Raw genomic sequence first — 12,520 nt, forward strand, 5'->3', positions numbered from 1 at the left:
CAATCTTTGTGTGTTGCGGATGTGAAGACAAATTGAATGGTCGAAGTGTTTCCTCCTACATCAAGGATTCACTCGAATCACACAAGGCCCAACCGTCGAACTTGACTAATCTTCCTGCTCCAGTACGCCAGCTTTTTAATCTGATTGAAGCACTAGACAAGCATGTTGAAAACATTGTATCTGAGCGCCCTGTTGGTGGACCACAAGTAGTTTCTGATTGGCTAAAATTAGGTGTAAAACGGCGCCGTGGTAGTAATGGTCAACCGATGCAAGCTTCTGCCGAACGTGATACGAAGCCTACTGACTTAAGTGATTTGTCAGTTCCGTTCGTTGTCACACCTCCACCACCATCACCGAAGTTTTGGCTGTACTTATCGAGATTTCAACCATTGGTAACAGTCGATGACGTACAGAAAATATTGTTCGCTGCCTTGATTTAACCGATGCGCGACGACGTGGTTCATCTAGTTTCGAAAGAGGCGAATGTTCCTAAAATGTTATTCATTTCGTTCAAAATGGGACTGGATCCTGTTTTGAAGGAACAATCCCTCGATGCTTCAGCATGGTCAAGCGCACTTCTATTCAGGGAATTTGTGGAACAGCCCATAAAACGTGTTTCAGCTGTAACGACAATCCCTTTAGGCGCAGCAGCAGAGACGAAGCAAACATCTTCAGCGCAGCTTCGGATACGTGACAACCAATAACAAGCACGCCACTCGCCCGAATCGTGCTCTCCATCTATATCCCTCTTCAAAATCGTCCCGGTCCTGAGGTCGGAGATGGCAGCGGGGGCTTCCTACCTGCTATCCCAGGTGAGAATAATCATACTTTTGAACCTGCTGTTCCTGACGATTACTCTCATTCCAGTTGTGCGGCTTCTAATAACCTCCGCATATATTATCAAAATGTGCGTGGATTAAAGACCAAATTCGACACATTTTTCTTGGCTGTTTCGAAAGCTGAATACGACATAATTTACCTAATTGAAGCGTGGCAAAATGAGCAAATCTATTCTGCTCAACTTTTTGGACATCAATACGCCGTATTCAGACTCGCGGCTGAAGCTTTTTGGTGGCAGTATCACTTCAGTATTAAATTCCTACATTAACCTAGCAACCATATCTAATACCCTTGAACAGATATGGGTTATTGATTTACCACAAAATACACTCAGCTTCGGCGTTATATACTTGCCACCAGGCTGAAGATTTGACGCGCTATCAATGACCACAGAATCAATGACCACATAGACACTCGCTTAGCGCTTAAGCCAGATTTAAACGTACTGGAGAACCTGGTTTAAAAGTTAAGCAAAGGTGAAAAAATCGGCCCTTAGCATCGTTGGGTACGGTATCATCCCGATTTAGCTCCCATATTCCCGTTATTCTATTTGACACTATTGAGTTGTTTGACATCTAGGACATCAACACAGTTGTAATGTATAAAGACAACATACACATAACGCTGTTTACAATTCGCCATCTGATTTAGCCTCATTTGGTAAAAATTCCAACCGATTTAACCTCAATCTCGCACTAACACAACTGCACATGGATTAGTCAATAACCAGTCAAACCTGCAGTAGCGTTTTCCTGAGACTTACCATTAATTGGCTCACTGCTCTCGCATATGCCGGCCAATAGAGCAGCTGGGCTAAGATTAACACTTTCTTGAATCGGAACGAACACTTGTTGGATCTTGTTCTTGCAAATGATACTGCTTTAACAGTCACTACAATGTCCTCGCCCATCGAACCTTCAATTGATTTCGATGCTGATCACCCTGCTCTTACTGTTACATTTAGTATGCCCAGTCAAATTATCTATGAAGAAATTATTGTTCCGAATGCTTTGCAGTTTCGTCGAGCCGATTACGCTGCATTGAAGGCTATGTTATCAGTCATCAATTGGCATTTCATCGAATCGTCCATCTGCATTGATCAGGCCGTAGAGCATTGCAGCGCCTCTGACGAGCGTGCTGTCTTCAGTGTTTTTCCACCTAAGCCACCCCCGAAAAAACCAGCGTGGTCGAATCCACGATTACGTGCGCTCAAGCGAGCACGATCAGCCGCCCTTCGGAAATAGTGCAGTTCTCGTTCGCTCTATTTCAAACATCACAAGCATCCGGTATCGTCACTACAACCACCACCTGTGCAATCGACACGTGAAGCGCACAGAAGACAACCTTCGTCGTAACTTTTTTTGGTCGTTTGTCAATTCAAAGCGAAAGGAAAGGGTCTGCCACACTTCATGTTTTTGGAAAGCGTAAAGTGCAATTTTTTTCGCTGAACATTTTAAGCAGGTATTCCGCGATAGTTCCGCCAATTCCGGTCCTGATGGTATACCGTCGTCCGTGCTACAGCGCTGTGCAATCGCTCTCTGTGATCCGCTGGCTAGGCTGTTAAATCTCTCGGCTCAGCAGTTTGAGTTCTCCGCACGCTGGAAATGTTTTCACTTATTCCCAGTCCCAAAAAAAGGTGACGAATGCAATATTTCTAATTATTGGAATTACTTCTTCCTGCGCCTGCTCAAAATTATTCGAAATAATCGTGACACTCTGTAAAAGTTAAATTGTCAGTGAACAACATGGCTTTTCCCCAAAGCGTTCCGTATCCACCAACCTTATGCAGTTTACCTCGAACTGTCTGCGGAACATGGATGCTGGTTGACAAATCGACACGGCGTATATGGATCTCAAAGCAGCATTTGGTCGAGTGTACCATAGAATACTCCTGGGAAAATTACTGCGACTCGGCGTCTTAGTGTTGGGTGTGACTTAGTTCCGATCATATCATATGACAACCCATTCTGTACGGGTTCAAATAGGCTCAATAACTTTGGAATCATTCACAAACCGGTTCGGAGAGCCACAAGGCAGCAACCTCAGTCCGCTACTGTTCTTATTTTTTATAAACGATTTCGCATCGCTACTACCATCGGACGCTCGTCTATTTTATGCAGACGATACGAAAATTTTCAAAATAATTAAATGCCTTCTCGACTGCATGGAGTTACCAAGAATGTTGCATCTGTTTGAGGAGCGGTTGATTATTTCCAATCTTTATGCTTTGATATAAAAGTATTTCGGCGTGTTGGATCTACTCTACTGGCCGCTCTCCACTGAATGACAACCATATTTATGAAGTTTTTAAGTACTTTGTTATCGTCAAATTGGATTTCAAAAGGGCTTCAATCATAAATTTCCGAAAGTTCCGAAATCTTACTAACATGAAACACAATCAATAAAATAGTTGCCAACCAACCTTAGTCACTGTAGTGGCTATGAGAATCGAAAGATGAGAAGACTGTGAGAATCTCGGGTTGTTCGATTGATCCATTCGAATCTCATCGGGGACTCAAACAAGACGACGGTATATCCCGTCTTCTTTACAATGTCGTTCTAAATTGTGCAACGCGAAAAGCTGGGTTTAACATGCAGGGCACCATTTTCAACAAATTCAAGCGATGCCGATATCGAAGTTATTGATGAGCCTTTTTTATTTCGACTATGTTAGTCACATTTTCTTTTTTACGTTTTAACGACATTCAATTAGCTAGAGATTACTGGGTAGGGAAAGTTATGAAACTTAGAGCCATAGTACTCAAGTGAGAGCAAGGATGTGAAGTAAACAGATCGGAAAACTAGAAGTGGCAGGGTCATTAGAACAGGCTTAATATCGTGCGGGCTTAATTTTTGCCTTCTGATAATGAGGGTCGAGCTTAGGCAGAATAACTACGAATCACCCGAGTTCACTATCATGTGTCCTTGATAAAGGTAGACGTATCTATCTTTACCGTGACAACCGGCCGGTTGTCACGGTAAAGATAGATACGTCTACCTTTATCAAGGACACATGATAGTGAACTCGGGTGATTCGTAGTTATTCTGCCTAAGCTCGACCCTCATTATCAGAAGGCAAAAATTAAGCCCGCACGATATTAAGCCTGTTCTAATGACCCTGCCACTTCTAGTTTTCCGATCTGTTTACTTCACATCCTTGCTCTCACTTGAGTACTATGGCTCTAAGTTTCATAACTTTCCCTACCCAGTAATCTCTAGCTAATTGAATGTCGTTAAAACGTAAAAAAGTTATTGATGAGTTCATGTGTTTGAACTTACTGGTGACCACCGATAACGGTACTAGCAGCGAACACTACAGCATGGTGTCTATTCACTACTCGTCGTGTTGCAAGTGGTCTACTACGAGGTGCAGATGAAAGACGCTTATAGACGGTAAATTACATTTGTAGAACCACCTATCGTTCGCACAGTGAAAATTGAGCGATAAGGGTGTGCTGGGCATGTCGCCAGAATGCCGAAAAACAAACAGGTTCTCGAAACTGAACCTACTAGAAGCGAAAGAGCCGTAGCAAGCAACAGTGAACCGAGCTTTAGGAGACCTGAGAAACCTTTGTACCCTGAGAAGCCAACGACGAGCAGATCAAGTGAACTGAAGAGCATTGTGAAAAACACTGGTTATGCCGGAATATGGTAAGATAAAGGACCTCTGACCTCTGCGGCGCATATTGCCTTGTTTCTTGACAGCGTTTTCTTTACTTGATTCAAAATAAATATCAATACCTCGAGAGAAGTTTTTCTGAGAACATGCCACCACTAGTTATTTCGATGAAATTTCACGCTGATCCAGAAACCATGTAATACAGCTACGTTAATTTGTCCTCAATCATCCTCATTCTTGTTTACGACGAATGCAAGATGCGTTTAAAAGTTGTTTATATTCCCGTTTTCGACAGTAAAATCAAATGGATTTACTATTCGAATCTCGCATTGGTCGTCAACAAAAATAAGGGTGAATATTTCTGTAAAAGAGAACGACAGCCTTCCAGACAGTTGAAACACGGAACCATTTCGTAATGCCCAACTTATTTAAAAAAAAAACACCACTAGGCATAACCGATAAATATCACCATATTGGAACTGACAGACAAAGCACCAACATAGTGAAGAAAGGTAAACACTTGTGGCTGAGCTCCCAATATAGTGGATGCTATACGAAAAGTAATATAAACTAAATAATATCAAATACAAAATTAAATATAAAAAGAAACACCAAAATAGTGAAAACGCAAACCGCCACATATAATGGCAAAGAAAAGGTGTTATCGTATGAATACAGAAAGCGATTAAAAATCATCCTATAAAGTAGCACCCCAAAAACCGAACTCGCGAGAAACATGCTAGCCAAGAACAAGCTTAAAAGAAGGTTTCTAAGATCATTGAAGCGCCAAAAATTAGAAACAGGTTTCAGAGTTATAGTTCAAGGATATTTCTATAATAATCCAACATTTCCGCTACTGATTATTCAAGCCAATATTAAAATCAATAAGTGTTAACGAAACCACTAGCAGCCACTTATAATTAAAAAAGAATAAAAATACCCTTAAGTGCTGTTCTATACATAATTGTCTCCTGTTTAAAGGGACTCCCATATAACGTGGAACAGTTATGCGTATAGCGACAATAAAGAGCTAGAATACATAACACGAACAATATTTTGTGTTTCCTTTATACCATTTTAAATCATCTAAATACGATTTTTACGCAAATAATAGTAGATACATGCGCACTCCTTAGTCACATTTCCACAAAACCCAGTTATGTTCGAAGGGAATTTGAGAATCCCTCTAGAATAAAAATCTACAGCAAATGTATTTGGTAGAACCGTTTACTCTCCTTTTATTTCGCAACACTATGAACTGACAGCATCAATACGGTAGACCTAACAGCCATTCCTCCAAATTGATTCGAATTATGCTCAATAGAAAAACAAAAAATAAACTAATGCACCAGAACAGATTTTTGAACAGCTTGTGCTTATCACAATTCATTAGAAATTCGCAATACGATATTACATTTGACACTTCCGTAAAATTAACACAGTTCGATGTCTTAAGTATCTGCCCCTGTGATGTAAAACAAACCAAAAGTAAAACAAGTAGGAAAATAACGATTGTCAGACGACTCGTCGTCGAATGGGGAAAGGTTTACTAAACCGATCAATTCAACAATCAACAACAAAACAGCAATCGGACGTTCACCCGCAAAAAACTCCCTACTCCTAAAGTGTGTGTGGTACATCCGATCGGCCTGTTTCCATAACAAAAAAAAAAACTTGAACTGGTAATATTTAGAAGAATCACTCCGCGTGTATTTGTGTATACCCGGGTCGCAGTTTAATACATTATTTTTCGCTTATGAATTTTCCTTGTCCCATTTCTTAATAGATCACAGCTGTTGGTCCCGATCCACGCACGTGTGCCTCTAGGAGGCTGTTGCCCGCTCGGACGACCAGACTATTAGGTATTTTCTTGCTCTTGCTTATATATCATCAATGCCAAGCACGATTCTCGAAACACAATTTTTATATCTTTTTTGTTGTCGCACTAGAAAACTAAAAAAAAGATAAATCAACTTGACTACTCTTGCTTTAAAATCCACTCCCTTAACGCGCTTCTTGCTAGAGATACAATAAAGATTTGGATTCGTCAGGGTTTCATCTGTAATTAAATACTATTTCTTCCCAGAATCGTTCCGTCGTCTCTCTATCTGTTCTTTTTATGTAACATTTAACAGTAATATAGATATATCGACTTTGTCATTTACTCCATCCACTGTTGGCTCGCGTGTTATATCTGCTTCGGCGTGCGTAGCTGCTAGTTCTGAACGTTGTTTACCATTGCTCGAAGAGGGACTGGTTAGATTCTAGTTCTAGTTCTTTGCTCCCATCTAGAGGATTTCAGTAATAAGGAAACTAAATATTTTACACACATACGCTCGCCTCTGTATCTTTTTTGTTTGTATGGTAGGCTACTGTAATTTACATTCAACTGCCTACCGGTTTGCTGGTTTATCTCGTTCAGTATCCACTCGAGTTTTGTCCCACTATTCTCTTCTTCGTTTGCTATGCTTTTAAAAGTTGTTTTTGCTTTGTTCTGGCTTCAATTTGTTAGCTAGCTTCTTCTGTTGTTTCGGCTACGTTCAACTTAGCTTGTTATATCTCTGTACTGTGTTAATTTTGCAAAATCAAACAAAATAACGTGTCGCTGTGTGACAGATTGGACTTTCAGTTAGGTTTGAAGTTCAAATTGCAAGAATTTTCCGATCATTTCTCACTCATCTAGATCCGTTCCGATATAGAGGCTTACTTGTAAATGCCAATTGACACCACTGAACGAACACGGATACGTGTGAATCAGATACTTCTCCACAATTAAGAACCGATTTCAAGCAATAAATTAATCAATTTACACAAATCCTACAAAAGGGACAAAATTTCACACAGTCTTATTCCACGCCTGACTTGACTGGGTAAATAAAGCGACCGCTCATTTTGTAATGTGTTCTTATTTTAGCCGTTTGTGTTTTGTCCTTTTTCTGCATTAAATTTAATTTGTTAGATTTTTTTCCTTTATTTAAATCTTATAACTGTGATTTATATTCAGATTTAATCTGATCCATCCTCTTTTTTATAACTCTATATGTATAATATATTTTATACTCTTCATTCTGTTTTTTTTTTATAATTTAGCATATTATCCATTCTTTCAGAAGTAAACAAGTGGGAGAACGTAACAAAGAAAAAACATAAACGATTGAAGAATTATCGAGAATACACAACAATCATAATCAATAAATTGGGAAACTAATCATGATGGCAAGCGGAAACGAAGCCAATAAGGGATCTAAATTCTATCTCTCTCGTCACTAATTTACATATTATTTGATGTTTGCTTCTGCAATGGGTTATCGGCAGTGATCGACGATGTGGTTGACTCGGACGTTTTCTTCATTTTATCGCAGTAATCGCTGAGAATGTCACGGAACCGTGACCAGCACTTTTCCGGAACGGTGATTGCGGTCCGGAAGTTGCTTTTCACCTCCGACACCCGCATATAGATGCCCCGACTATTCTGTCCGATGTCAAAGTAGAAGTTTTTGTTATCGACACGCATGTGGCGACCCTCCGGCAGTTCGCCCTTGAAACCGCCATCGTTCGTACCGAACTCTTCCAACAGATCCGTTAGCGCATCACGAAACTCGATCATCCCTTGCGCTGGGATGGCGATCTGCGACCGAGGACCGCCACGTGTAATCGTCTGCGAGACGCGCAGAAACCGTCCCCGCACGTTCTCCTTCAGATCAAGGTAGTACCGTCGGTTGTCCTTGATCATCATCTCCGACTTTAGCTTGCCATCTTCAGGCACATTGTCCGGGTTGGGTGGCCCCAATGAGGCGTAGTAATCACTGAACGCCGACAAGTGATCCCGAAACTCAGCCGCCGTAGACAGAGCCAGAAAGATCTGACTGCGTCTACCGTCCGCGCCGATTTCAGCTACCTTAATAAACCGACCGCGTCGGTTCTGTTTCACGTCCAGATAAAACCGCTTCGATTGGATCTGCAGCATCTTGGTGGCCAACTCCTGCTCGGTCTGTTGACTCTGTTGCCCAGAGTCAAAGTCGCCGCCACCACCGCCGTCCATTTTTTGCGAGTAGTCCTTCTGGGCTCCGTCGTGTCCACTGCCGGTGTCGGACATTTCAGAAGCACCACCGAACCAACCGAGCGTCAGATTAAAATTTATTTTCTAAGCCGCTTCTGAACCGGGTCACAAAAGAAAATATCCTCTGTTAGGACACGGAGGAGAGTGCTACTGCCGCCGTACGCACTCTCGCTGGGCTATCCTACCAAGTGGGTGGGGGCCGTTGCGATGCTCAACAACAGTGTTGCCAGTCAATCGGTTGATCTGGAAGAAAATAGGAAACGATAGTAGCACATTAATCGAGGGTGAATTTTGAGACGCGTTGGTTTACAATGTAGTGGGTTCATCATTCATTATAAATATTACAAAATTAAATACACGCACGTAGGATATCAAGCGTGTGACGTTGAGGTTCAGCGTTCCATAAGCAATGAGCTTAGCAGCACGTCTATGCGGTTGAGATTTTTATCAAAATCGAATTTTTACCTCGAAAAATAGTTTGTTATCATTTGCTTAAACATAAGGGTTGATTCCTTTTCCGGTTCAAAGTTTGAGAACATCGATTTTATTGAGTTGAAAATAGAGGCGTGTGCCGCGCCGCCGCCACGCCACCGATTTCATGTAAAAAAAGGGCGCCACGCCTGCGCGCTGACTACTTTTTTTTTCTTTGTGGTGTCAGAATGACAGGCTAAGATCATAGTTGATCCATCTTGGCCGACTACTTTTACCTGAAATAGGCCGGTGGCGTGGTGTGACGGCGAGCGGCGCACGCCCTTGAAAAGTTGATCTGGTAAAATCGATTTTACCTTTAAAATTTCCATGGAAAACGGGTTTGATGGTATTGCAAACATCTTCAAGCATATTTGTGGATCAGTTTTAAATAAACTCTGTCAGACAACTGCTTTAAGATGGTTATTGCATTACGCCTCGATAGTGGTGCATCGAGGAGACCGAGAGGGCTTAGGGGCCTTTTTATGTTTTGTTTTTTCATACTCTGCACCAGCCCAAACTAACGGTCAGCCCAGAACTTGTACACACTGGCGTGGCCAATTGGCGGATCACCGTGGATTGATTTTTTTCTGTGGGCTTTGTTTACAGACATTGTTCAACAGCTTAATGACAGTGTTTGTGAGTACGGCTCGCAGTGGGAGCCATTGTGTTTCGATTTATCGGCCTCGGCAACGCGAACAGGCGCATTAAAAAATATAACAGTTGAATTTTTTTACATTTTAACGACATTCAATTAGCTAGAGATTACTGGGTAGGGAAAGTTTTGAAAATTTAGAGCCATAGTACTCAAGTGAGAGCAAGGATGTGAAGTATATAGATCGGAAAACTAGCTGGGTCATTAGAACATGCTTAATATCTTACGCGCTTAACTTTTGTCTTCTGCTGACCCTCATCTAAAGGCGAAAGTCCGGACGCAGTGTTGGGCCACAAGTAGGTACCAGTCAGTCGGTGCCATCAGCACAAGAGGGCGAATGGCTGCTGGTCAGTAGATCTAAGCGGAAGTCGAACGCACCTCGACCCGCGAAGAAGGTCAAGGACAGAGGAGAGGCCTTGTTGGTGAAAACCGAAAAGGACAGTTATGCCGAAGTGCTCAAATCGATGCGGGCGGCCGAAAGCCTCTCGAAACTAGGACAGGATATTCGCAGCGTTAGACGCACAAGACCGGCGAAATTATCTTGGTGCTGGAACGAGGTGCACAATCCAGCGGGGTGACGTACAGGAAGTTGGCTCAAGAGATCTTGGTCAGATGAGGTCGTTGGGTGCGGAAGTGACCCTCCAGTGCAGGCAACTGGATGAGGTTACAAACGCAGAAAACTTCGTCTCGGCCGTCAAGGAGCAGTGTGGCGTAGAGATCGACCGGACCTCTGTACGCCTAAGGGAGCGATTGCTTGGCACGCAGGTAGCCTATTTCAAGCTACCGGTTGCGGAATCCAAAAAGGTGACCGAAAAAGGGAAGCTGAAGATCGGCTGGTCGGTATGCCCAGTAAGCATACCCCAGCCACCTTCAGTGGACAGGTGTTATCGGTGTCTGGAGCCAGGCCCCAAGTCATATGACTGCAAGGGCCCAGACAGAAGCAAGTTGTGTCGTTGCTGTGGTGAGGAGGGACACAAGGCGCAGACATGCCATAGGGCACCAAGATGCCTTATCTGCGCCAGCAAGAAGCAAGGTCGTAACCATGTTATGGGCGGACCTGTGTGTCCCTTCGGGGAGGCCGGTAAGAAGAAGCCGTGAACGTAACACAGCTAAATCTCAACCACTGCGTACCTGCTCAGCAGCTGCTGTGGCAGTTGGTCTCGGAGTCGAGGACAGATGTCGCCCTCCTATCCAACCAGTACAACGTCCCTGCCGATAACGGCAACTGGGTGGCGGACGGGTCTAGGCTGGTGGCAATCTGTACAACAGGACGGTTCCCGGTCCAAGAGGTAGTACACTCCTCTGCGGAGGGTGTCGCGATTGCCAATGATGTGTTCTATTGTAGCTGCTATCCCCCACCAATGTGGCCCATAGAACAGTTCAACCAGATTATCGATAGGCTTTCGTCCGACCTAGTGGGTCGGAAGCCGTTCGTCATAACGGAAGATTTCAACGCTTGGACAGTGGAGTGGGGCAGCCGCTATACAAATAGCAGGGGCCAAGCGCTACTGGAGGCGCTTGCGAAACTCGCGCAGTGCTAGTCAATGAGGGTACCACTAGCACATTCCGTAGGAATGGGGACAAGTCATGGATTGACGTAACGTGTGTCAGCCCGGGTTTGGTTCCAGACATGGACTGGAGGGTAGACGAGGGCTACATCCATAGTGATTACCAAGCAATACGCTTTAGGATCAACTATGGTGTGCAGCATCCGAGGGCGGCTAATCCCTGCCAGGTACGCGGGTGGAAGACAAACCTTGGACAGCGAAGTTTTCACCGCGGCCCTGGGACTGGAGGCCGACACCAACAATCTAAGCGGGGATGCGCTGGTAGCTGTCCTACCACGCGCGTGCGTCGCCGCAATGCCGAAGAAATCCCTTCCAAGAAATGGCAGACACCCGGGATATTGGTGGAGCAATAGCAATGAACAAAGCTCCAGGGCCTGATGGAGTTCCAAACAGCGCTCTCAAGGCAGCAATCATAACGAACCCGAACATGTTCAGGCTAGCTATGCAGAGATGCTTTGACGAGTGCCGTTTTCCTGATAGACGGAAAAGGCAGAAGTTGGTACTGTTGCCGAAGGCCGGGAAGCCGCCGGGCGACCCATCGGCATACATACCAATCTGTCTGATCGACACAACGAGCAAACTGCTTGAAAGGATCATCCGCAACAGGATAATCCCGTACGCAGAAGGTAGGGATGGCCTGTCAAGTAATCAGTTTGGTTTTCGAAAGGGTAAGTGGACGCTATCAACTCAGTGGTGAAGACCGCCGAGATAGCGATTAGCGATCCAACGGAAAAGGCGAGATAATCGATACTGTTCGTCAGTGACATTTGATGTGAAGAACGCATCCAACAGCGCAAGCTGGGATGCCATCGCGCTCTCGTTACACCGGCTTAATCTGCCGGTGGGCCTGTACCGGAGCTTGGAGAGCTACTTCCAGAACCGTGTACTATTATACGAGACCGAAGCCGGTCAGTGAGGTGTTCCTATTACCGCAGGAGTCCCGCAAGGCTCGATTCTGGGCCCGGTATTATAGAACCTTATGTATGACGGGGTTCTGAGACTAAAGTTCCATCCTGGTGTGAAGATCGTCGGTTTCGCCGATGATGTAACCTTGGCGGTCTACGGGGAGCCAATCGCCGAGGTAGAACTGACAACAACTGCAAGTCGGTACAACATGCAGTTATCCATGTGGGAGAAGTCGCGAAAACTTCAAGCGAAGATTCTTGGGGCCATCATAGATGACAAGCTGACCTTCGGCAGCCATGTCGACCATGCGTGCAAGAAGGCTTCGACGGCTGTTGCGGCATTATCGAGGATGATGTCCAACAGCTAGCCATAGGTACGGTAGCCCGTCCTGGGCGAGAGCACTG

At 44.1% G+C, this 12,520-nt stretch overlaps 1 protein-coding gene across 5 annotated transcripts in view; it reads right to left on the reverse strand.

The window, feature by feature from the left end:
• Window positions 1–6,142: 6,142 nt before the first annotated feature.
• The window catches only part of LOC131688793 (transcriptional activator protein Pur-beta), a 31,702-nt gene continuing 25,324 nt past the window's right edge, over window positions 6,143–12,520 (reverse strand). For all 5 annotated transcript variants that reach the window (XM_058973319.1, XM_058973318.1, XM_058973315.1 and 2 more), the window contains one exon: window positions 6,143–8,762. In XM_058973319.1, coding sequence (XP_058829302.1) covers window positions 7,731–8,555 — 825 coding nt within the window. In that variant the 5' untranslated portion in view covers window positions 8,556–8,762 and the 3' untranslated portion in view covers window positions 6,143–7,730. The remainder of the gene's footprint in view (window positions 8,763–12,520) is intronic.

The sequence above is a fragment of the Topomyia yanbarensis genome, chromosome 3 (assembly GCF_030247195.1).
Source record: "Topomyia yanbarensis strain Yona2022 chromosome 3, ASM3024719v1, whole genome shotgun sequence".
Taxonomy (NCBI): Eukaryota; Metazoa; Arthropoda; class Insecta; order Diptera; family Culicidae; genus Topomyia; species Topomyia yanbarensis.